The sequence below is a fragment of the Orbicella franksi genome, chromosome 1, assembly GCF_964199315.1.
Source record: "Orbicella franksi chromosome 1, jaOrbFran1.1, whole genome shotgun sequence".
NCBI lineage: Eukaryota > Metazoa > Cnidaria > Anthozoa > Scleractinia > Merulinidae > Orbicella > Orbicella franksi.
In genome coordinates this window covers 6,334,692-6,362,216 of record NC_138145.1, presented here as the reverse complement: position 1 = coordinate 6,362,216, position 27,525 = coordinate 6,334,692, and the positions used below count along the sequence as shown (strand labels likewise).

General features: G+C 37.1%; 1 protein-coding gene across 2 annotated transcripts; it reads right to left on the bottom strand.

Annotated features, from left to right (window-relative positions):
• Positions 1–1,611: 1,611 nt before the first annotated feature.
• LOC145465005 (heparan-alpha-glucosaminide N-acetyltransferase-like) lies at positions 1,612–26,874 on the bottom strand. 2 transcript variants are annotated; one of them, XM_081448844.1, is made up of 19 exons: positions 26,756–26,874; positions 25,099–25,226; positions 24,120–24,241; positions 22,428–22,543; positions 21,209–21,278; positions 20,725–20,785; positions 20,027–20,083; positions 19,344–19,396; positions 18,468–18,544; positions 18,096–18,126; positions 17,277–17,416; positions 6,032–6,156; positions 5,398–5,525; positions 4,833–4,956; positions 4,255–4,341; positions 3,515–3,589; positions 3,197–3,264; positions 2,529–2,641; positions 1,612–2,157 (listed from the first exon to the last, which is right to left on the bottom strand). In XM_081448844.1, exons 1-19 carry the CDS (start codon positions 26,841–26,843, stop codon positions 1,979–1,981), a joined length of 1,842 nt encoding a protein of 613 aa, XP_081304970.1. In that variant the 5' UTR covers positions 26,844–26,874; the 3' UTR covers positions 1,612–1,978. The 2 variants fall into 2 exon arrangements, with proteins under 2 accessions (XP_081304970.1, XP_081305010.1); XM_081448884.1 differs by having other exon boundaries at positions 6,032–6,144; positions 26,756–26,873.
• Between the last annotated feature and the right edge of the window lie 651 nt (positions 26,875–27,525).

Sequence of the window (27,525 nt, the reverse complement as noted above, 5' to 3'; positions counted from 1 at the left end):
TTTGTTTTTATGCTCTTTTACGCTGTGCTTTCAAATAATTTATTAATTTTCGCCATATTTTAAACCACCAGCAAACTACAAATTATTTGTTTTTAATCGAGGATTTCATTTTGACGTTACGTACGTGCGTGCGACAGGTTTACACTATAACCGCAGCGTTTTCAGTCCCCGCGTATCAGTACTAAAACGCTCGAAAACGCTGATATGCTGTGCAAATGCACCACAACTGGTATTGAATTAATACGATAGGGGTCCGTTCTGAAATTTCTCCACTTTGAACATCGTTCTCTAATACATGTATTTTCAGTGAAAACGACGAGCGTTTTCGATCGTTTTAGTGCGGACGGTAGCCGAAAAAGCATCAGGAAGTATGCGTTTTTAAACGAAAATGCATATGTGGACGGATATTACACCGAGCACGACTCCAACATTATTACCTGCATGGGTCTATCTTGATAGCATCTCACAGGTAAAGGGCGGGAAGTATACAAAATGCATATATCCGATAGATTTCGGTCCAAATCCTACTTCTCGATTTTGTCTTTGTTCCAAACACTGCAGTGGTACTATAGTTTATCGCAGAAACGCGCAGCATGTGTTGGCCAAAAAATGTTCCAAAAAAAAAAAAAAATGTTTAAGTGTTGTTTATGGTGGTCAATGCGCTTAGCTACACCTAGCTAGCTCACAGGCATGCCACCTAAACTGAAATAAATAAATATATCTACTAAATATGATAGTCTTAAAATTACCAACTTGGGGAGGCAGACCAGTTGGCAATTACAAGCACGACCGAGGAGTTGAACTGGAGTCTACCGAGAAACGTGGAAAGAGCAGGACCTGAACTCGAGACCTGCGGATTTCAAGTCCGGCGCCCTAACCACTGGGGCATGCTGCCTCCGAAACAACAGATAAAGAAACAAACAACTGAGAAATAAACTGAGGGCGAGTAAAATGAGGTATTCAGTTCAGAGAACATTTATTCTCCACTACTTTGGCACACATGTAGCCAACTTTAAATCGAACATACTTGGCATACACTTCCATTCTGAGAAACGTTTAATTATCTATATACATTTCCTTCAAAAACAGGAACTACAAAATGTTTACCTGAAGTATTATTTCTGAAAATCCTCCTCGAATATACGACTAAAATTTGGTCCTTTAATTTCCTAAAGAATAACTCCTATCCCTGAGTCAATCTTTGCCAATACTTGCGATTCACTACTATTGGGCGTAAAAGAAACTATAATTTATTCTCAAAAAATAATTGTATTTCTTTATCATATTAAACCAAACCAAAAAGTGATATGGCCTGGCATTATGTTACGAAAACTACAAAGAAATGAAGCGAGTACAAATTTATGAATATCTTCAGTTCTAATACTATCCCAATGCGACTATTCCACCCAAGGGTTACGCGCAAATTGCTGAATGAAAACCTTGGATGTTAACAAAAGCATTCCGACAAATTCTCGCTATAAGTAAGCTAGACAATACAGAACAAAAAACGATTGTGACCATGCATTCTTATTGCTTTAACACTTTATTGGTCAATTTGTACAGAATTTGCCTGGGTGGCCTTGGTTGGAGTAGTCACATTGCAACTGCCTATTTTCATTTTCTTCGATAGTTTTTTTTTTTCCCCACTGACTCCGGTTTTGTGTCTTCTAAGCCTTCAAATTCCTCTCATAAAACGGCTTATAAAAGGTCAAAGCAAAACCGAAAACCACTTTCCCGCGCTTGCCATATGCTACGTATTTTCTCGCGCTTGCCACACGCTACATATTTTCCCGCGCTTTTCACACGCTACACATTTTCCCGCGCTTGCCACAGATAATATGAATTGATTTGAATTTTGATTGGCTGTAAAAATGCGATGTGTAATAACTTTGGCTCTGGACAGTTATTAGAGAGCCACTTCAACCAGATATTATCCGCAGGCTCTTCAGTAATTTCCCTTAGTTATTGCTCCAATAATCTATATTTTCACGAAGAACTTGATACAATAAAGGTAGTAAGAGATGACGAGCCAGACTGTAGTTCCAACCAAGTGCATTGCCAGTAGATCAGCATGTTGCATGTGACTAACTTTCCAGCTGAATGGAAAGTTATTCCCTAATATTTCACTTCCAACGTAAACTAAAATAGAATTCATTCCTGAAAGAAAAGAAAATATTCTATGATTAACAAGGAAAAAAAAAAGGAAAATTCATTTCGTATGGTGTCTGGCCTGGTGATTCTCATACCACAATCACGCGGAAATGCGTCCGCTGTCCACGCAAAGCCGAAACTAATGAACGTTTAGGGGGATTCGACTGTCTCAGTGAGCACTGTACAATAAAATACAACAACTTCATACAGTCTGCATGTAAGAACAATTCTGGTTTACAAAATAACACATGTACGCAATCAATTCAAATGTGTTGTTCGTAAGAACCTGGATGAAAAAAAAAACAACAACAACAACAACTGACTGCACTCTGTTGTACATTTTTTATGATACATTTGCAAAAATTATAAGTACCAACCTGGGTAACAAAATGGCGCTCCATTCCACCAGCCCAACACATCTATCACCAAGTAACAGAATGAGAGGAGTAGAAATGCCATGCCACCAGTTGCAAAGATAAACGACACCGACCTGCAATTTACAAAGCCATCATTAATGCTTAGCTGCATCACTCCTACTACTTTTATCCCCCTTCACTTGTTATTTGTTTCCTCCGATCGAGAACTTTTTAAATCACAATAAATGTCTACATGTATGCATTGGTCCTGTGTCGCAGGGGCGGATCCAGGATTTTTCTTAGTGGGGGGTGCACCACTAAGGAATGGCGTAACTGACTGGTGAGGTAAACAAATTTTAAACGCGAATACGAAGAAGGCTTCGTCTCAAGGGGGAGGGGCACCCCCTGCTCCCTCCCCCTAGATTCGCTCCTGTGTCGGTCGTTCCATCATCACAGTCAGATGTAAGAAAAATGCGTAAGGCTATGACTTATCTCATAGACAAATGTTTAATTAAAAACACCATACCAAGCGAGTCCACGCGGGATAGCACAGATCAGGCGAACAATAAGTACAAATATAGTTCGTTGTTTTATTTTATTTACTGTTATTTCCAGGTAAGTTACTGAAGGTATTTTCAGCTGATTCACTGCTACCTCTGCCTTGCACAACAACGGTGCAGCTCACTTACCACAAATTCTTGTTTAACGGAATGACGCTGTCATTATTCACGCCAGTAAGTCCAAGAGTGATACCGCCCTGGATGAATTAAACAGCACAAATAACATTAAAATAAAATACCACAACACAATACCACAAAACAAGTGTGTGGGTACTCATGATTTATACAAGATTTCGTATTGTTTCCCTTGAACACAGATGGAATAGTGGTGACAATTGCTATAGCCTCCAATGTTAGTTTTGTCGAGGGTAGCTCATTTGATCGAAATATGACAATCTTTACGCTTAAATGAATACGAAATTACCGGCGTCTTTCCTTAACACTCACCAGTAACACGGACCAATATACCCATCGCTTCATTCTAGCTAAGTGATTGGGAAACGTAAACAAGGTGTAACCTGCCTGTAAACGTATACAAGACATTATTAAACAAGACTGTAAAACCAGTACAGATATTGATAACCGATAATCCCTCAAGTTAATTCTACCATGCAAATAACGTTTAACAGAAGCTGAACTTTGAAAGGCTCTAATATGCATAATATGACTCCAAAGCTAAAAATTACAAATTAAATTTTGCCCTTGAGACTCCACAAGATTTTCCTATCATAATTGTTTAATAAGTTGATAGTGCGATCACTAATGAACATTAAGAGTTATCGCGATACCACGACGGCAAAACAAACAACAAAAAAAACTTGTTTTGCTTTAAAATAAGCAAAACAGCCAACCAAACAGTTCATACCAACGGAGCTGCAGATAAATACTATGTAATCACACATAAAAATGCACTGGATTTTTGTTTTAAGAGCAGGTTGTTTCTTCAGTTCGCATTTACTTTCGTTTTGCATTATGGCTTATAAAAACACGCGCCACTTTGTCATCCAATCAGAAGAAAAACCAAAACCAATCGTGACTCGCTCGCAAACGTTTCCACGCTCCTCGCGTGATTGCCTTTGTGCTTTGTGATTGGCCAGGTTGGTAACTTTGGTGTTGGTTTTACGACACTCAATTAACACAGGTCGGGAGAAATCTGAAAACTAGATTTCTGAAATTCAAAACCAGACCTGAACTCCCAGAAATACCAAGAAGGCAGATGTCAGGGTACCCAATGCGCCTTCTGGATCATAAGGAACTTTCGTTTTGTAGGTTTCCTGAAAAGAAAAACAACTAATCAGGCATGCGGTAAACTCCTCATCGATCAATCATTGTTCGAATTTCCTGTACATGTAGTTCATGAGAGAAACGCATTACTTCAGGGAAAGAGAAACCTTGTTCTATGTAATAAGGCAAATTGTTCTCGCATATTGATTGGTTCTTACTCATGATCTGTTGGAGGATAGATGTATAGATCACGCCATTAACATGTTTTGTGTTTCTTTATTATATAAAACAGATAGATTCCATGTTGCTGTGCGTCTGTTCAGTAACAGATCACAGAAGAAAGCGTCTAAAGCGTCGAAAGCGTCTAAAGCGTCTCGTCTCATAACCCCTACTGAAATTTCGAGAGAAAAACAGACTGCCAGCAGTCTATTCGGCTAACGTCCCGGGTGCAATTTTTTGTTCTCACCACATTTTGACGTCATCTGTTGTCTATTTCTGAACAGACGCACAGGAACATGGAATCTACTTGTCAAATAAATACCATGCAAGTCGGGTGCTGGTAAATGTGATGAGATCCAAAGAAATGTCTATCAATATAACCGGCATTTCCCCCAGTGCAGTTATACGAATCAGGATCAGCAATTCCACCAGGTCCAATGTAACCCCTAAATAACGAAAAAAAACAATAAAATGAAATATAAATCAGATATGCTCGCGCTTGGCATAAGTCTATAAACGTGCAATAAAGCATAAACTGAAGTCGTTCCAGTGAAACCCGGTCAAGCATTCTCCCTAAAAGTGAGGCAGTGAACACGAATTTATTTTTCATCTTCAAAGTGGAGGGTTGAAACGAAAAATGAAGTGAAATTCCGATCATAAACCAAACTTTCAAGCCTAGGTTCTTCTGATAAATAAAAATTACAATATTTAGATAGGGGCTGATAACCGGAGTACCCGGAGAAAAACCCTCGGGGCAAGCGAGAACCGACAACAAACTCAGCCCATACAAGATACCTGGTGGAATCGAACCCGGGACACAATATGCATTGAAACCTGAAGATTGTGAGAGAAAATATATATATATATATATATATATATATACTCACCGCGGACAGCCAGACATTTGAAGGGCAAATGTGACAATAACATAGATTGCCAACACACCAAGCATCACCAGCCACTGACCCCAAAGTGCTACAATGTCTCTAACAGGATTCCACCACGAACCCACCGGCTGTAGAGTTTAAAAGCATTTTACTCACAGTTATTGTACAATTTCAATGAACAACACTTTATCCTTGGCTAAGAATTCAGTCTATACTGCACATTCACGACAACGTCACAGACGAGTGTCACAGACAGATTCACAAATGAACAGAAAGACCGACTGACTGACTGACTGACTGACTGACTGGTTGGTTGACAGATTGACTGACTATCTGACTGACTGACTGGCCGACTGACTGTCTGTCTGTCTGACTGGCTGAAAGACTGACTGGCGCAGACTGACTGACTGACTTTACTGACTGACAGACCAAAGAGCAACAGACGACAAACCTACAGACAGACAGACAGACAGACAGACAAACAAACAGACAGACAGATGGGTAGGTGGATGGATGGACAGAGGGAGAAACAACAAGAAATACACAGTAGGCAATAAACTGGCAAAGAACAAACAAACGAAAAGCAAAGAGAACGAAACCCTCCAAAGAGAGAGGAGTTTAAGAAGGTATTTACCAAGACAGAATCCATCCCAGGATTTATGACTAGTTGAAGTAATGCAATGATAAAGTAACAAGCAGCAAATCTTTGCAGAACTCCAGGTATCCTGTAGTGAGCAAGGTCTACATCTGTACATGTCACTGGAAAAGTTGAAAATTTACAGAGTATGTAAATAACATGTAATTAACATGTAAATAATCAAAAAGAGACTGTAAAGAATAATTTACATGATTTTTCCCCTTTTACATGTTTTGGAGGTTTCATGTAAAAAACATGTAAATATTTCAAGTGAAACATGTAAATGATGAAGAAAACACTGTAAATGTTTCAAAGCAAAGGGCTAAGATCATGTAAATAACATGTAAATTGTTCCAGCAAATACTGTAAATAGCCTGTAAATTTCTTGTGATTCGACCTGGAAACCCGTAAATAACATGTAAATTTAATACAGAAAGGCTGCCATAATACTGTAAATAACATGTAAATAAAAAGGGGGAGGCTGTAAACAACATGTAAATAAAAAAAGGGAGGCTGTAAATAACATGGAAAATGAAAACAGGATCCTGTAAATAACGTGTAAATCAAAAAAGGGAGGCTGTAAATAACATGTAAATCGAAAAAGGGAGCCTGTAACTAACGTGTAAATTGAAAAAGGGAGTCTCTAAATAACATGGAAATCAAAAAAGGAGCCCATAAAGAACATGTAAATCGAAAAAGGAAGCCTGTAAATAACATGTAACTCAAAAAAGGGAGCCTGTAAATAACATGTAAATCGAAAAAGGGAGCCTGTAAATAACATGTAAATCGAAAAAAGGAGCCTGTAAATAACATGGAAATCGAAAAAGGGAGCCTGTAAATAACATGTAAATCGAAAAAGGGAGCCTGTAAATAACATGGAAATCGAGAAAGGGAACCTGTAAATAACATGTAAATTGAGAAGGGGAGCCTGTAAATAACCTGTAAATTGAAAAAGGGAGCCTGCAGATAACATGTAAATTGAAAAAGGGAGCCTGTAAATAACCTGTAAATTGAAAGGGGGAGCCTGTAAATTGAAAAAGGGAGCCTGCAAATAACCTGTAAATTGAAAAGGGGAGCCTGTAAATAACATGTAAATCGAAAAAGGGAGCCTGTAAATAACCTGTAAATGGAAAAAGGGAGCCTGTAAATTGAAAAGGGGAGCCTGCAAATAACCTGTAAATGGAAAGAGGGAGCCTGTAAATTGAAAAGGGGAGCCTGCAAATAACCTGTAAATTGAAAAAGGGAGCCTGTAAATAACCTGTAAATGGAAAAAGGGAGCCTGTAAATAACCTGTAAATGGAAAAAGGGAGCCTGTAAATAACATGTAAATTGAAAAAGGGAGGCAGAAACCCTGTACGATAAATAACTTGTAAATAATAACTTGAAGAAAAATGCATGGAATGTACTGTTTTATTTTAATCAAATCTGCTGATCTTAATTATAACAGTAGAAAATATGCAAATTTATACAGAATCAGAAATTTATTGCAATCAGAACAAACTCAGTAAAATTCAAATAGTTTTTATATGCCATGAATAAGGTTTACAATGTATACATTGCAACAAATAAAACACGTTTTCTTTTCTTTGTATCCATAACAAGACGACTTAAATGTAATTTTGTGCATGGCCAAAATATTTTAAAATACCATGACTGAGCTCCTTTAACCGAATTCAAGCACTTTTCAAGAAGACTACTAAAATTCAAGACCTTTTCAAGATTGTGCCAAACCATGTCATATTCAGCTCTATTTAATTCATAAATAATAACATGATTAAGAACTATACTGTTGTCAGCTACAACTAGTAAAAATTTTGCAATTTAGGTGTATTACTAAATTAAAATTGTTTGCGAATGGATACCTGTCTTAAATATATACTAAATTCACAGAGTCAAATGTAACATAATGATAATACCTTTGTCATAAAATGAATGAATAAACTGTTTTTTCTTACTAAGTAATTAATGAAGGATTAAATTAGCCTTAATAATAATTATGAAAAATGTGGGAGGCACGATGGCCTTGTAGTTACATGTAGTGCGCTCAACTCCTGATCGAGCGGTCTGGGTTCAAGCCCTAGGCGGGTACATTCTGTTGTGTTGTTGGGCAACACACTTTACTCTCAGTGCCTCTCCACCCAGGTGTATAAGTGGGTACCAGCGAATTTAATGGTGGGGTAACCCAGCAATGGACTGGCATCTCATCCAGGGGGAGTAGAAATAGTCCTAGTCGCTTCCTCCTACAGAAAGCGGGATAAGCTCCAGTCTGTTGGGCCACGTGGCTTGTATGCAGACTTTACCTTTACCTTATTATGAAAATTACTGCAATGTAAGTGTGAAGTACTGATCAACTTTTTTCATAGTGAATTGTTCTTTTGAAATAACAGAAAATAGGGAGAAACATTTACCACAAGATAGAGATTGACATTTTAAATTCATCATAAAAACATTCATGCCAAAGTAATACTACATTGCATAACATAAAACAAGGCTTCTGACATCTTTTAGGCTATGTTTACAAAGTCACAGTTTCCTTCTTTTTCCAAAACTGTACGGAATCCAAACAGTACAAACATTTTGGACCCCTGACAAAACATTCACTGTAAACAATATTCAAAATTTTACTTTTTCTTTTTGTGATAAAAAGAAAACTGTACTGAAAAAAAAAATTCATAGGGGCCTGTTGAAATTGAAAGGCCTATCTAGTACCATAGTTCCCATAACACATCATAAGTTAATAAATTATGGTTCTGGTACTACATGTATGTAAACATAGCCTTTGCTTTTTATGATGAAATCTTATAGCTGTTGTATTGAACAATAAGTATCAACCTAGCAATCTAAGATATTTAAATTTAATGCCAATTCACTAACACAGGTACAGTGTAGGTGATACTTCAAAGCATTAAAAATGTTTAAAGTGGTTGAATTTATGCCAGAAAGTGTTGAAGGTCACCATGTTAGACTGTAATGCACCAGGGGCCCATTTCTCGAAGGCCCCAAAAAGTTTTCGCACCCAGAAAGCCATACCAAAATCTGAAACCTTATGCTTACAGAGCTGTTTTATTCGCTTATTCTCAATATGAACAGAGGTTTCCTTCACACAAGACGTTTCAGGCATATACAGCTCTTAGTTTTTAGACACAGCTCAATTAAAGATGGCTTTGTGGGCCCAAAAAGTTTCCAGGGCCTTCAAGAAATGAGCCTTGGACCCCTCATAGAGTCATAAGTACTGTAGACTTCTCAGTGGCTGATTTTTTTCCTGATCAAGCATCAATGCCAAGGAGTATGCATGTATTGACCACTCTCAATTTTACTTCATCCTAAAAGTAACATAAAACATTTTGTTATGTCTGAGTATGAATCAGCAAATTCTGTGTATGATATCAATCAGCGAATTTTACACTGGAGTTATTATTTTGTTTCTTATCATTCCAATTTATACTGTGACCTTTGAAATCGGACTGTAGCCGGTCATGTTGACCGGCCAAAGTAATTTTAACTCGGTCACGTCTCATTTCTGACCGAAATTTACGAAAAAATCAAGTACACGTAATGTGAGCCAAATTAAACCCACAAATATACATGTAGTTTGTTTGTTCCAGTCACTGCTACACTGCTTAAAAATTGGCTTAATATTTTTCTGAACGGATTTAACCCCAGTCACCCGAATGGCATTCCTATCGATCTTGAATGCATGAAAAACAGCAAGCGAATGGTCTTTAGCAGTTCTAACAGATACATGTATGCATTGGTGTATGTTTTCATAAGAGGTCATAATAAAAAAGAGCTTAAAACTCTCAGATTTACAGTTGGGGATTTGACTGTTTATTCAAGAATGAACAACGTGACCATCTGAACATGACATGACTGGTAAACATGACCGGCTAGTGAAGTTTTTGGCCGGTCAAGTCACCATTCTGGCCAGACATTGCCCATTGACCGGCCATTATTTTGAGCCCTGAATATTCATCAATCAAACAGATCTTACATCTACATCTGTAGCTACTGTGTGACAAAAAATTTGCATCTCTGATTGGAAGGCACTGAATGTCAGAGGATGTAGAAGAACTAAACTCAAAATCTGTGGCAGTAAATATTCGATGTTCACTATCTCCTACATTGTAATATTCATGCACAATAAATCAAACTCCTATCAAACAATGTTTAAATAATAAGTCAAGTTATTTGCAGGCACGATTTGATTGTTTCTTACGTACACTTATGCTCTATTGGTGGACAAAGGTACAGATGATGTCATAAACGTTTGTTTTTGTTTCTTTGTTATGTATTACGAAGCAGATGGATTTTATGTTGTCATGCATCTGTTCAGTAATAGATCACAGAAGACATCAAAATGTGGTAAGAACATCAGTGACACACGCCTGAAAAATTCACAGATTCTGTGACACACTCTGGTAATGGCTTATGTGAATATTTTTTGTTTTTACCGCATTTTGATGGTATCTGTGATCTACTCAAGGCAGGAAAAAACCTAGGTCTGATTTCCTCAGCCAAGTAAATTTTGCTCTTGGGCAAGTGAAAATAGAAGTTCGGTGGCCCAGTGGGCAAGTGAAATTACAATGTAGCCTCAGTAGTCTTGTGAGTCTGACTAAAAATGCCAGCTTGATAAATGATAATTTCCAGTCATCCCATTTCAAAACTTAAGACCTAAAAGTTAGTTAATTATTAGGTTGAAAGCAAGAATTAGTTAGGAATCCGAGTGTACTTCATTTGCATTTGTCCTCTGATTTCCTTACTGGCCACCACACTGGCAACTAATATTTAAATGGGGGCAAGTGAAAACTGAAATTGACTAGCCCACTGGGCAAGTGACTTACAATTTTTTTTCCTGCCCTGCTACAGATGCATGAACAGATGCATGACACATGAAACCTACATGTATTTGGTAAGAGCCGAATTTTTTACAAGTAAAATGTACAGCTGTAACAGGTCTCTAAAGTGCTGTCTCATCATCCCAGGGCAAGGCAATCGATTGAAATCGATCCATAAATTGATATAAATCAATAAATTGAAGTTAATGTAAGTGTTATCAGTGCTATCAATCAATTGATAGAAATTCATACTCACATGCTAGAGAAGTTCCAAGTTATCGATTTGATTTTACCAAGTTTATCAGTCATTACAGAATCAATTGAAAGTTGGTCTCTCTTTGTTAGTTCACATAAACTGTAGAAAAATTGTGTCCCTCAACACAATGTTTGATTGTAACTTTTTTATGTAGATTTCAAAGGCACTACCAAAGACCCCCAAAACATAGTCCCCGATACATGTATGCCAGCAAAATATTGTTTACAAGATACGATGTTATGTTTTAATGCAATTTTACTCATGATTTCATATTTCACTTTATATCTTTTGTTCATTTCTTTCTTATTAAATGTTGCTTAAAAGATAAGCTAGTATCAGCAAAATTGATAATGCTTATTGAAAATTTGATCCCAATCGATTACTCATGACGAATCCTTTTATTGATTTCTGATATCATTGACTAATTTCTATTGATTGTTATGAAATAATCGAATGACTATACTGTGTCGTCCAAGACAAGTAGATTTTCCTGCCTGGGCAAGTTACTCTTCCTTTTTTTCAAGTCCTGTGTAGTTTTCATGACAGTTTGAGGTAAATGTATACCTCTTTATAAAGTATCATAGTGTTTTTTTTTTTTGTGAAAGAAAATTCCACAACATTTAACTTACTATCAGCACCAGTGGGTGCAATGTTCATGTACAGTTGTGTATAACAGCATATTGTAACTTGCATGTAGGTACAATTGTAGACACTTGAGTAACTTCAGAATACTTGCTCTAGCATCAGAGAAATCTCTCTGCTGGAGATGGCACATTACATTTTAGCTTACTAGCATTCACATCAGAGGGCAACATAACCTTACAAGAGCATGCATCAGAAGGAATCATAAGGTGCATATACAGTGCAGCTCAGATATATCCGAACCAAAATATACGCGTAATGCGCGTCAGCCCAATACGCGTATACGCGTATGCATATACGCGTATGCATATACGCACATACGCGTATGCATATACGCACATACGCGTATACAGCATATACGCGTATGCCTGATTAGTATGTATGAGATAACCTATTGTTTCTTCTTTTCTTATCAGGTCATTGTTGTTTTCAATGGCTTGACAGCTTGCCACAGAGCAAGAAAGAGTTTTCTTTATTTTGAATACGCGTACACAATATACGCGCGTATGCCTACAGACTAAGTAAAATGTTAGCTGAAACTAACATTTTGCAATTGGGCACTTGACTGGAAATTAACTGACTGAATATTGATTAAAAGAGAGAGTATTTTGTCGTTAAATCAAAAATTTACTATTTTTTTTTTTGTCAAATAGAACCGGGGATACACGCTTCAACAATCCCATCTTCATGGAGCAAACATCACAACCGAAAGATAACATCTTCCCGAAACAAAGTCTGAACACGGTCCAAGCAAGCGACTTGGAAACGTGTGCCGAAACACACAACTTTTCCTCGAAGAAAATTAAAAATAACAAAATGTGAGCGGCGCACCATAGAATCTTCGATAAACAATTCTTTTGTCAGGAAAAGAGTAATTTACTATTTGAATGAACGGTTTGTGTCAGATACCGGAGATATCACTTTCTCGACAAGGTCGAAACGCTTCAAACAATAAACATCTCGCAAGCGACTTGCCGACGCATGCCGAAACACAGAACTTTTCCTTGAAGAAAAAATAACTAAACGTGAGCAGCGCGCCATAGAAACTTTGATAAACATTTCTTTGGCTAAAGAAAGAGCATTTTACCGTTTGAATGAACGATTTGTGTCAAATAGAACCGGAGATATCATTTTTTCGACAAGGTCTTCGGAAAGCTTCAAACAATAAACATCTCGCAAGCGACTTGCCGACGCATGCCGAAACACAGAACTTTTACTTGAGGAAAAAATGACTAAACGTGAGCAGCGCGCCATAGAAACTCTGGTAAAAGGAAGAGCATTTTACCGTTTGAATGAACGATTTGTGTCAAATAAAACCGGAGATATCATTTTTTCAACGAGGATCTTCAGACAATAAACGCTTCGCAAACAACTTGCCGACGCGTGCCGAAACACACAACTTTTCCTTGAAGAAAAAATAACTAAACGTGAGCGGCGCACCATAGAAACTTTGATAAACAATTTTTTCGTCAAGGAAAGAGTATTTTACCATTTGAATGCATGATCTGTATCAAATATAACCGGAGATATCATTTTTTCGACGAGGATCTTCAGAACGCTAATTCAGACAATAAACATTTCGCAAACGACTTGCCGACACGTGCCGAAACACAGATCTTTACTTGTAAGAACATAAAGTTCACGTGTTAAAATAGGGAGTTCAAGCGACTGTATCAATTTTCTTCCCATTTTTAGTAGCTTAAGATCAAGTGTTGATAAACGGTAGTTTGTCGGTGAATTTGCGAAGTGATCGAAATATGATAGCTTTTATTGACCAGCTGACGTTTTAACAATATGCAAATTTCGCTTTGAAGCCATTTTCATTCTCAAGAAACATAATGTCCTTTGTTTGACTAACGATGCTTCACATAAAGAAACTTGTGGGAATGCATAACAAAGAGACATATACGCGCGTATATACGCGTATATATGCGCGTATATACGCGTATATGTGCGCGTATATACGCGTATATGTGCGCGTATTGACATACGCGTATACGCAAAATACGCTCGTATGATACGCGTATGCGTAGTTCGCTTATATCTGAGCTGCACTGTAAGCCAATAACAAATGTCGCATGCTCTTACTCAGTTATCGAGAACAGATAAAAACAGATAATAAAACTCTTTATGCACGGCAGGTAAACATCACCAAAGTCGATTCCACAAGCAATGTAACTTCTCCTTGATAATGACACATTCACAACCAAAGGCAAAACGAAATGTATCTTGACGTTACTTTACTCTACCCGTTCAATTTATGCAAAACTTGCTTACCTGTTGTTGTTGTTCGTCTGTAATCGCTATCTTCAGCTTCTGGGTAACGGAAAACTTTGCCTTGAAACCGTGCACGGTGACGAAGCGAAGGTAGAGTGGATTTTGGCCCGCTAAGACAGAGCTCGAGTTCGATGCAAGTTCCAACGAACTGCCAAACATGGCGGGAGAACCGAGAGAACCTGGTACCTAACATGAAGACCGCTGATTCCTGCTTGTTGGAGATCGGGCACTCATAAGGCTGGTATGCTCTCATAAAGGGACTGGGATAACAGTGATGGCAATGAAAGCACAAAACGGTAGAAATCAAACAAACAAAACAAAACAGTGAACATGCAAGGGCAGACTTTATTGTATTAATCTTACTTGTAGAATGTTCATGTTTCGGAATATTTAACGCTCTAAATCGATGATATTTGGTTCATTTTCAACGGTTCAGGGGCACAATTGTGACCTCGATCTTTCGTGATATGAGAAATTTAATGTCTGTTGTTTTCGGATTGTTTAAAATGTCATTTTGGGTACCGAAAAGAAGTCAGCTGTCATTTTCGGAAAGGCGGTAAGACGTAACGTTTTCGGGAAATGGACAAAAAAGCCCTAATAAGTTCGAGAATACTCAAGTTCCTATAGAATAACCGAACAGATAAATTCTTTTTTTGCACAACCTAAAATTAACCTACAGAGCTTTGAAAGTACTCCAGATAGCCTAAAACAGCGTTTAAAAGCATTCGAGAGAAAACGGTCGTTGGGTGTCCCTGACGGTTCCCTGCCTAACCTAACTCCGTGTCAGTTCAAACTCGGTCACCAGAGCTCTTTCCGTCTTGAACTCACACCACACGTGACGCTTTCATGGACCTTCATGAATAAATACGTACGTGTCCGAGAATTAATTTTTCTCTTTTCTAGAGACGTAAGCTTGGGACGCCTGCATGTGCAGTAACAATTCTAGTTTTATTTTGTCGTTGTGGGTGCGCGGAAAGTTCACAAGAAGACAGCTTAGAGTAGTGTCGATCAATGCGGCGATTTAGTTTGCTGCATACCTTTTAAACCAACTTCAATTTAAAGCATACTATTGCACACACTTGAACTTTAGGGAAGTTCAAATGCTTCAACGTAAAAGGCACCTTAATGGAGGCTTCAGGGTAGGTTTACGGAGCTTTACGGTGGTGTTACATTTTCACTTTACGCGCCTTTAAAAGGTCCCATTTATATGTTCTTGGTTGCTCGAGACAAACCTTTCTCTCCCCCCCTCCCCCTCCCCCCAAGTTTACCCTGGCCGGGGTAGCTTTTCATTTATTTCTTCGCAAAATCCAACCAACCGTTTACAAGAGGATCGCGAACCTGTCGGTAACTTGGAATTTACATCATTTGAACAGTCTCCGTTGGTTGAACCGTTACACCAAAGTTATATTAAATACGCCCACTTTTCCATTACATGGTTTTTGCAAGGTTTGAGCAGGCCCTCTCTTAAATTTAAATCTTTTTTTTCTAAGAGTCTCCATTTTACATTAACGTGGTCTTTCCAGTTTTTCGAAAAGCCCCCATTATCTCATTTAAATTGTCTTCACAGCCTTTGCAAGGTCCCCCTTTTTAATTTACATGATTTTAACAGCCTATTTACAGCCCCCCACCGCACCCGTGCAACTTCTAGGTTTTCCATTTACATGGTTTTTACATGTTTCTTACAGGTTCCCATTCTTTCATTTACATTGTCTTTACATGTTTCTTACAGGCCCCCTTTTTTCATTCACATGGTTTTTACATGTTTCTTACAGGCCCCCTTTTTTCATTTACATGCTTTTTACATGTTTCTTACAGGCCCCCTTTGTTCATTTACATGGTTTTTAAATGTTTCTTACAGGCCCTCTTTTTTCATTTACATGGTCTTTACAGGGTTACAAACATAACATTTCCAGGCTTTTTACAGCATTCGGTTGAATTATTTACACGTTTCTCAGATGGTTTAGCAAAGCAATTTACATGTTTTTTACAAAGGCAGATACTGTAAAAGTGCGTAAAATATTTTACAGGTTTTTACATGTTCTTCAAATGATCATTGTTGACAAAGACAATGTAAATCACTATTTACAGAACATTTACATGCTGTACTAAAAGCTGTAAATTTCCTGTAATTTTATTTTACAAAACCCTAACATGTAAATTGTAATTTACAAAAAATGTAAATCAAGATTTACATCCTGTAAATTAAAATTGACATGTCCATGTAAATTTTCAACTTTTCCAGTGCGTAGAGCGATGTATGACATATTAGAACAGACTTCAATGCATGCATGGTAAGGAAACCTGCATTTCCCTAGCCCTTCGAATTGTTAAATAATGTTAGTACAATAGTACTTATTGTAACTTTGCAAAAACAGGCTCTACGTATAATCACATTCTCGAGACGAGATGCTCAGTCCAGGCCTCTATTTTCACAGTTAGGCTTAATTAAATTCATGGATCTGGTTACTATGCAAACTGCTGTTTTTATGTTTCAGTATTACCATAATCTATTACCTAAGGTCTTTGAAAATTACTTTACCTGCATGTCATCTAAACATAACTATAATACTAGGCTAGCATCTAAGTCAACACATTATATCGACCAGGTTAGAACTAACTATGGTAAATTCTATCTACATTTCTCTGGTCCTTCTATCTGGAACAATTTGGATGAAGAGATAAAAAGTTTATCTCCGCGTTTATTTAAACAAACCTTGACTAAGCAATTTCTAAGTTCTTATGCTTAATGCTAGCTTAGTATTTTTTCTTTAAGTTACTATCGCTCTTAATTAAACAATGCTCTGTCTATAACTGGTACTGTTACTACTTATAATTCTTTTTATATCTACATCTATATATTTTTTTTTTCTCTTTCTACCTCTTCTTTTCTTTATTTTTCCTACAACCGATTTAAAGCGTAATAATTCTTGTAACTACTCAGCTCGTTTAGTTTTTGCTATTTTGAGTAATTTTGTTGCTTATTTAAGTTTAATGTATTCTTTTGTTGAATGATATTCTATGTATTACGCAAAATAAAATGGTTGTTGTTGTTGTTGTTGTTGTTGTTAGAAAAATCACAAAAATTGTTATTTATAGAGGTCAGGAATGACCGGCGCCACACATGAAGATTGAAACACAATGTTAACACGCCTCAAGTCATTTAGAATACAGTGGCAGTTTTTAATGTTCCTACATGTACATGTATAAAGTGCTGTCAATAGCACTGACTTACAATTGCTTGTAAAGAGCCCCAATCCAAACAGAATGATGGTACGGCGTACAATCCTGACACAAATAGTCAATGGCCTCACTTGGCGATGTCTCAGGGATCGGAATGAAATTACTATAGAAACTCCCATGATCCACATAAACCTGGTGAAACACAGAGTAAAAGAAATCCAGGAAAGCTTTCCACAATCTTTTATTATGTTTAGGATATTTTAATAAGAAAAAGGAAACAAAAAGGACGAAAACATACATAATGTACATAAACGAATATTAAATACATACTGTACATATCGCTAAAAAAAATGTTGATTGGTAACTGCGAGAAGTCCTGATACCATTGTGTAACGAAAATTGATCGTTGCGCTTTTTCTTTTAGTTTATGGTTTGTGGTTATCAGTGACGTTTTGCGGCCGTTCTGTTGAAAGCGTTTCCAGCTAGTTTTAGTTTCCCTGTTGGAATCGCTTTGAAACGGCCTCAAAACGTCACGGAAACACAGGAAGCACACAAAAGAGTCGAAATTAGTCGTTCTCACTGAATTTCAGTTCCATATTCCGAATTGTTATAAACGGTCGTTACATTCACATATTCAAACTCTTATATTTACGCTGTGTTATGCAACTGAATGTAACGATCAAAATGTTCACCCTCTTTAACCCCCCTCTACACTTTTAAAATTTCCGCAAATTTATAACAGAAACTGAAAATAAGTGGTTATTTGGAGGAATCTGCTAAGTGGCAAGAATTATTTTTGTTACTTAGGGAAACACGCCACAACTACTCTAAATGAATGGTTTCCACACTGTACATGCGCATTCCAACATACCATGGAAATACAAGATCTGCCACTGTAAGTCCTGTCAAGTTTAAAACAAAGAACTATATCAAACTAGCTTACAAAAAGCAAGTGAACATGTGAATTAACAACCGAACATTTTTTTTTTCAGATTTAATCTACTCTGTAAGATACCTACGTCATGTACCAACAGCCGTATGTCCCAAATTGTTATAGAAATTTTGATATAATAACTCAGGTACAAGCAAATATAAATGTATGTACACATAGGCCTGTAATAAAACTCTAAATAGAATGAAATTTTGCACACTTCCCTTTATAGTATTAGTGCTAAGGGGAAGTGCATGTACTTCTTGATTATATATTTTCCAGCACTCTACTAATTCTTTAGAAGAAACTCACCATTCCATCTGGCATGTTTGAAAAAGTAATATCCACCTCCCCCATAGTTCACAAAGATCATTATTGTCAGAGCAATCCTACAAAAAAAGAAATGTTTATAAACGGTCGATATCAAAATCTATTCATGCGTCTACAAGATTGAAGCCAGACAAACTCTCAAGCAGATTTTCCTCACTGTCTGCTACAAAACAGAGTCAAGTTTATGTCACTGTAACAACAGCTTCTCCTGTCAGTTTCCAAGGTAGTATTGAGTGATTCAGGGGCTACTCTAGAAAGTTTTATATGGGGAGGCTCTGCCGCGAGGTTCAACCCCTTACCCTTCTGTACAGCATTTTGACAGAAAAGCTACCACTTTTGTATACCTTTTACTGATGAAAAAGTTACCTCTTTCACATACCTACTTAACAACACTCCATCTCTTTTCTAAATGCAGGGGATGAAGTTAGGAACAATAATGGGTGAACACCGAGCATTACCAGAGGAGATGTTAACCAAAAAAGAAGTTTTATTTGTTCAGTTCTTGTTGTGGCAGAAGTCGAGATACTCCAATCTCCCTAACCTTTCAGGTACCTCAACTTGTGAAATCCCAACCCTTCAATATACCGGAAGCCTGAGAAAGGTACCCATTTTGGGTGGAGCCTCCCTATAACAGCCACTTTCGGGAGAACCCCCTCCCCCAGGAGTATACAGTATAGGCTACTCGAGCATTTCAATGTTGGGCTCCCTGCTACAGTATATGCCAGTAGCCTTACGAACATACCACTGTGTGGGTTTATTCAGTGTGGCTGTATGGCTGGCACTGTGAGAGAAAAGGACTTTTCTCAAGAACAGTCACCACAAACATGTGTGTCTAGATACAACAGCATTTAAACTCACCCACGAAATGTATCCAGTGACTTGAGTCTTTGCTTCTTTATTTGTTTTTCTGGCTGCAAAAGGAAGGAAAAGCTTGCATTTAAAGCTACACTGTATATTTATGGATGATACTAAAATCAAATAGCTGGTTGGTGTGATTTTGATTACTTTGTTTCCTAAGAACATGTATAAGTAACTTCATTGCCTGCACTGTGTATTATTCATACGAAGGAAGTTCAGTACAATAATATACTACAGTAGAACCCCTACTAACAGCCACCCCATTAATACGGCCCTCTTGTTATTATGGCCACTTTATTCTGGCCCAAACAACAGTTCAGTCACTCGGGTTTGTTTTGTTTTGTTTAGTGTTGTTTTTTTTAATTTAAAGAACCCCTTTAATACGGCCACCCCATTCATACAGCCAGATTTTTGTGGCCTGTTGGTGACTGGATTAATAGAGTTCCACTGTACATGTAATTAACATGAAAACAACAGTAGACCCCTTTAAATCCGGCCACCGAAGGCCTGCAAAAATCTAGCATTATTAATGAGTTGGCTGTATTAAAGGGGTTGAAAATGACTGGCTGAGTTTTTGTTTGGGCCACAATAATGAGGTGGCCCCAGGGCAGGGTTCCACCGTTCCAGTAGAGTATAAGATATTCATCCAACTAAAAACAAAATAAAAATTATAATTAACACACCATATCATCATGATCCACAGGACTCTCAGACCCATTGAAAGTGGGGCTTCCAAGATCCTGGACGATTTGAAAAACAAAAGAGAAAAATAATATAATTGACATTTAATTTAGCACAGAAGGTGGATTACTACCCCTGGTGTCAATACCAGAAAGCTTGCAAGGATTGAGTGGGTGCATGGAAAAAGACCCTTGGTGACATCTGATAGTCAGAGACTGCAAGATTCTCCTCAAAAATTGCTTTTTGATTCCTTCTACAAAAAGGAGAATTTGACCTGAGATCAAGAGTCACTTGGGGCTTATTTCCACACATCACTTTAATTAATATATAGCACCAGAATGTGCTTCAACAAAAACCACATTTATTTTAATTCTAATTTTCCCCCTAACACCATCAGACACACACATAGATCTACACTTTGATGCCTTCAAATTACACTTTTAATTGTTACAAGTCATGTACGGGTGAAGCGCAAACGCTGAATATCCCCAGGCAGAGTGGGCAGCTGGCTGGTAAAACTGCCTTGTTTCCTGAGTCACAGAAATAATGATTGTTGTCATCCTGGATTTGCCAGGATATTCAAGTTGAACAATATCCTACAGGTACAGTAAGTCATTCTAATTGAAGAAGTTCCTTTTCAAAACATTTTCCCCAAATATTTTTTACTGTATATCTACCATATAATTATTTGATCCCTTACTGCATTTATAAGACTTTCTATGTCATGAAACAGTCTCCAGTTGACCAACAGGTTGTACCTCCTACGAATGGGAAATAGTCACAAAATTAAAACAAATAAAGAAATAAATATAAATTAAAAATAAAATATTAAAAAATATAAAAATTAATGTTTAATAAACATATAAGTGATCCAATAGTTTTCACAGTTAATGTTAAGCCTGATAGAAAGATAAGAGAAAGTAAGCAAAGAATTTAATTTTGTAGCTATAAGTCTAGACTGTACCTGAATATTACAAACCAGAGGTTGCTTTCTATCTTTTAAAATTAGGCAGGAAAAAATACATTACACATGTCAACACCATGATTAATAACTAATCAATAAGTTAAGAGTGAAATGCACCTGTCCAACAATGAAAAAATCGTGAATTTGGCAGTTCAACTTCATGGCAGCGTTTTCAAACTACACTAACTGGCTAAATGTCACTTGAGGCCCAAATTCTTACCTCAACAGATACAGCAGCACATTCCATAAAATTGCAGCTCCCAAAATAGCCAAAAAGGCATACAGTAGAGCTGAAGACAAAGAAAATATTAGAAAATATTACTAACGGTATATACCAATAAGGTGTTGTGTGAAGTATGACATGTTCACAACTTTTGAATATTCAGTCCTGCTACATGTAAGTACTATATTTGAAGCTGCAAGAGTCACCGAGTGCAAGTTGGTGCATTTAAAAATTTCAGTCTCACAACTGGGATGAGTTACATTATACTTGTTGAATTCTGAGGTTTACACTGAAAATTCAAACTGAAACTAAAATGAAATTTGTTCAATCAGTGTTTCCTATAATGAAGTTCTCTAAAAAATTGAGTGCTGATAAAATGGACAACTCCTTCCAAATTAAACATAACTTCTAAAACATGTACATGCGAGTGCTCAAAATATATTATAAACTGACCACATTCAAGTATAACAGTTTGTTTGTTTATCTATATTCCCATTTAGAAATATAATAACAACATATCAATGTATAAACTATAGGCAAGGAAGCCTAGAAAAGCCAAAAATGTAAAGGACAGCTACCTTAAAATATCTAGGTCTTAATAAGAGAATAAAAATGTTGTTAAGCAAAACTAACCGTGCAAATGCGCAAAAGAAAAGGGAGGGGGAAAAAAGCGAAAAAAGCACACACAAGCACACTAAGAGAAGTAAGATATACTTGCACCAAGAAAGATGACTTAAGTTTAGAGGTGAACATAGAAATACTAGAGGCATTTTAAATTTCAGTGCTGAGAGAATAAATAAAATGGGGCCTTGGAAACAGAGAGAGAATTTCTTAACATTTTTCCTACAATAAGGTAACAGTTTGGGCAAAAGTTAGCTGCCTTAGTTTTAAGTTTTATTGAAAGAGAGGTTCTAACTTACTTCACTGCCTACAGTACATGTATACGTGAATAAGAGGTAGCCATTTGAATATACATAAGCTGTTTAATCGAATAATTTTTCTTGAGATTTTCAAAATATATCATATAGCACTTAACAAAATACCCCTTTTGAGTTTCTGATTACAAATTATTATAATTGACTAAATGTCTAGCCCGCAAGACAGAGATTCCCTTCTTTTTCTGCTCTGTCTCACAGGGTGAATGCACTGGGATAACATATTACAATGGTTTACAATAGATTATGATTGCTCAAAAAATTAATAAGCTTGTACTCACGCCAGTATACATTATCTGGTTTTTCCTTCCTCTCGAGTGCACAGGCTGTATTTTCTTTGAAAGCACGAATCTTATAAGAATACAAGCCATGTTCTCCAAAACTGTACTGCACTGGACTACAAAACAAAATGTTTACTGGGAACAGTTGAACCTCAATTATCCGGACTTGTTGGGACTAAACAAAATACATGTAGTCCAGATAATCGAGGGTCTGGATAATCAAAAATATGAATATTAATGAAGAACAAAACTGTTTAAATAAAGCAACATTTAATAATGAAACAACACTTTTACAAATCACTTGGAAAACAATATGGTCTACTGTACATCTTGAACCACTAAACTCGATCTGAACCAATCAGAACTCATTCAAGTGTTCTTCATTAGTTACGACATGTGCATGCGCTGCTTTTGCTCTTTAAAAGCAAAACAAACTCGCTTTTGACTGCACTTTTCAATGCTATAGTTTTAAAAAGAATATTGCTACAGATCTTGATCACGATGAATAAATATTCATGACAAAATTGGGACTAGAGAAAAAGTCTGGATAATCGAGAAACCCAGATAATTTAGGTACGGATAATCGAGGTTCGACTGTACTTAAACAAGCTCAGATCATATCCTGAAAAACAATATAACAAAGTAGTTGTAACAAAGGTGGTTTCCTACAATTTGAGAGAAATCTTATTTGAACATTGGGAAAATGACTCAAAACCTCACAACATACTAACACCATATCCTAATTCTTTCCGCCCCTGATAAATGCCGAGTTCAAATGAATGAAAACAGAGTCTACCAATCCTAATTTTAAAAAACTTGTCCCTGGCAGTTTTTCAAATTAATTATCACCATCTAATGTGAAGAGCAGCATTTATTTGAACCCAGCCTCATGTGACTGATTCCCACAATTACATGTAGCAAGATGAACCAGCAATGGGCGACAAAAGTACAAAAGTACATGTAGTTGAGACAGTTCGCTGAATCAAGTGCTAATTGTAATAAAATTATTTCACTTATTCCATTTCAAATCCAGTTTACATTGACAGCCACCCCCCCCCCCCCCCCCTCCTCTTCCACCCCTTCCCCTTTTCAATGTTGTACAGGAAAGAGGCAAGTTCTAGAGAGGGGAAATCCAACATTGCTTTGGGGGGAGGGGGTTTTGTCATACGGTTGAGGTTGGAAATTCACCTTAGTACTCTAAAACAGCAAAGTGTCTCAGCACTTTAATTTTGTTGCCCTTCGAGGGTCCAAAATTTTTTATACAATTGTTGGTTCTACAAGCCTGATTTTAATCAGTAAAATACCATGCAGTGAAGCCCTGTCAATATTACCAGCAGCTAAGGGATATGTAAAAGTGTCTGTAATAAGCAGGAGTCTTTAGGAAGTAGATACCTATAAAGTTAGGTGTTACTTGTACTGCTAGTAACTCCATTTTTAAAATAAACCCCTTCTAATCAGTATTCATTGTTTTTAGAACAAACTAATACTAACATAAATTTACATTGTTAACTATTACATGCTGTTTAACTTTGGTGATCAACTTCCCTGTTTATCAGAATCTGCTCTAGATAGATAACAACAGCAGCACCTTTTCATATCACACCTGTCCTTTTTCTGTCATGTGCAAACTTTCAAGAATCAATTTTGTGCATAAAAAATAATGCTTTGTTTACTACTGTAAGTTATACTTACTGGCATACTATTTTGTCCTTCACGGAGCTATTGACAGCCAGCGTGAAACTAAAATTGGTTGATACTGTTATGTTACATATAAATCCCTTTGACAAATTTTCTTTTATAAGCTGAAGACCACACTATATTGGGAAAATAAAAAGAAATCCAATTTAATATGTTGCTTATGGCCTACAAAGCAAGGGGAGAAAAATAGGTATTTGTCTCAACTAACAATGCAACCTTTGGACAGTCTGGGCACAGAGCTTCTCACTTGAAAATGATTGTCAAGAATGTCTGACTGATGAACAGCTCAAGTAGTGATGGAGATACGGATGGATAGGTAGGGATTTGAAAAAGTTTTTAAAAAGTACAGCTGTAGAAAGCAAAAACTGTACAGCAGGTAGCTACTGGGCAGTTCAATTTTTACTATGATGTCATTAATTCAAGAGACAGTAGGAAGCATATTTAGCTGAAAGTGCTTGACATTACATTGTAGACTGCAAATTTTGCTGGTTGCCAGCTGATGGACTGAATGTCAGTCTGCCAGTCACTGGCAGTCTGTTTGACTGCCTGACTGGTTGACCTGTTGACCAACTCAAAACTGAGTGCCTGTCTGTCTTACCACAGAAAGACAGGCAGAGAGTGGCATAGACAGACTGACAGATGGGCAAACAGACATATGGACAGACAGACAAGTCTATCTGTCTGTGTCTGTCAGCCTAATTTATATTCTGTCTGTCTCTCTGACTGGTCAGTTGATTGTGTGACAAACATTAGTGTAACTGACTAACTAACTGACTAACTGTCTGATCAATGACTGACTGACTATCTACATGTATCTACATGTATATATCTCTATATCCATCTATCTATCTGAATCTGTCTGTCTGTGTGCCTGTCTGTCCGTCTGTCTGTCTTTGTGCTAGATGACAGATTCACTGGCTATCAGTACCTGAGTCCCTAACTGCTTGATTGACCCTATTTATATTTACAATACCTTGTGACAGTTGCTTGAGACACCAAACACATTGACTGGATTTTTCATATCAGAGTTCAGCATTACCAAGGCTGTGTCCATTGGTAATGGCTTGTGTTTGTCACACTGTGCACTCTGACTACCAAGACCTAATGTACATGATATACAGTCAGTTTCACAAAGTCAGTAATCATAGCATAGTAGAGTGTGGAGCTGGAACCTCACCCAGCTGAATCTGTGGCTACCCCAAGACAAGAACTGGGAGATAAGAGGGCATGCACAGAAAGATTTTTTCAAAACTGTGGCCATGCCTGATCACATATTCAAACATGCTTTGAAGCGAGTTTCCTTTAAGGTGGCTTCATACGGTAATCATTTAAGGCATTGTGCGTGCAAGTGTTATGTTTTGAATGTTGTTTTTGCATTCGCTTTCACACCTAGTCCTCTCAAACTTATTACATGTAATAAGCAATGATTAAATACTGTTTTGCTATCATCTCTGTTAAAATTTTGAGATTTAGTCTTAAATTATAAAAGCCCAAACAAATGTGTTTTTACTGTTTTTATGGCTTTATTTGTGATTTTCATGAATTTGCTTCTGTGAAACCTTTCAAGATTTTTACATCACATCGCTTCCTGCGGGATACGAATTTTAAACACGCAAAAAGTAGGGTCCGAAAGGCGGTTTTTTCGATATTTTCAAATTTATGTCTTTTACCGCTGCAAAGAATCTGGTCTTTTAGATTCCCCTGAAAAACGAGCTCCAACTTAAGTAAAATATTTACTACCAATCTGCCAAATTTTATGGAATTTCACCGAAGGAAACGCAAGAAAATTCACTGTCAGTTTTGCTTTTTGTACTCATGTTGACGTAATAAAACATCAAAAAACACTGGCGTTTTCCTTTGAGTGCGTGCAGATTACTTCCTCAGCCCTCGTGCGATCGTAAAACTATAGAGAAGCCACCTTAAGTCAGTGTGCCTAATGGGCTTTGTCTGCAAGATATCTGGGAACAAGATAATCTGTCAACATCAACAGACACCAACATGGCCACCACTTCATTGTTCTGGGACACTAATATGGCTGTCCTGACATCATGCAAAAATACTCTGTAGGAAATACAGTAAGGTATATTCATGTGTCTAACTGGTAAACTGTTACTATCGTAAGTGTGCTATGACGTCAACTCTGTTCAGATAAAATGTTTGATTCCTCAATCATTGGAAAGTCAACAAACTATAAGTTTAAACGTTCTTAATCAAATTTACAACATATATTTGTATGAGGTCACATAATAACAGTCTGTTGTTCAAATTTTAGTCGATAAATTTCCATCACTCGCGGACTTCATCTGCCATCTGAAATCACATGATTCGGTGAAAAATAATTTTTACATGTAACTATTCTGAGCTAAGTTAAAATCAAGGCAAAGAAGGAAAACATCTTAGGTTCGTTTAAAGACACCTGAATAAATAGCAAACATTAATTCGCGTGAGAGTAAGCTTATCGCTGAAGCTTAAGCTAGCAACCTACAAAGGCGGCCACCAAGCACAGAAGTACAGCGACTCGTCAGAATTTTGGAAAAGTGACAACTCGCAAGATTCATATCATTTCATGTATCTGTGTACTTTATGCCGAGTATCGAGACTTGTAACGCATACATTTAGAGCACACTCACCTAATCTCTGAGTAGACAGCACTGCCAAGATAAAAAATATCACCGAAAACGCCATAAATACTCTTCCGCCCTCTGCACGGAATTCCATGAAACGATCACGGCCGTGAGGAACTAGAACTAGATAGACTGGGGCCGGAAACGATTTCATTTCATTTCCTGCTTTTCCTGTATTTTACTACGTGCGTCCGATCAGAACTGTTGATCTCCAAGATTTTATTCTTGAAAGGGATAGTAACAGGACTAATAATTTCGTTTTGGAAAATTCAAATCATTTTTCGAGATTTTGGGGAAGGGAAATTATTAGTATCTTTTCAAAACGCAAGTGAAATTGTTTCTTAATTTCACGACTAGCATGTCATTTGAGTTAATACCTATTAATAATATGGGTGAGAAATTACACTTAAAATCTTGGGTTTTTGACAGGCAGGTATGTTTGGCAGGTTGCAGGTTGTTTTACACCCGAGTGAGTCTACTCTAGCACTTCGGTTAGCCTGAATAGCACTTCGGTCAGCCTAAATTAGCTTAGGTTGCTTGCGGTTAGCCTTTGAGTTTATACTGGGGTTTATTCGACCCAAATAAACAAGTCGTTTTAAACTGCAATCTGCAACCTACAAAATATACCTGCCGGTTTTTGAATTGCTTATTGCGTCGAGCAATTTCGCTCCAAACGTTACCGTGGCAATTTTGTAATTCCACAAGGGAAATCATAATTATATACATTTGTATTAACGCTGAAATTTCGCGCCAAAGTTGAGGACTAATTTGTCCCG

Excerpts from the sequence above, each read along its gene's own strand:
- LOC145465005 (XM_081448844.1), bottom strand. The coding sequence starts at position 26,843 with ATGGAATTCCGTGCAGAGGGCGGAAGAGTATTTATGGCGTTTTCGGTG. Across the intron at positions 20,786-21,208 it reads GTGCTGCTGTATCTGTTGAG|GAGGTACAACCTGTTGGTCA; the intron begins GTAAGAATTTGG and ends TCCCATTCGTAG. Across the intron at positions 3,265-3,514 it reads TATATTGGTCCGTGTTACTG|GGCGGTATCACTCTTGGACT; the intron begins GTGAGTGTTAAG and ends TAATTCATCCAG.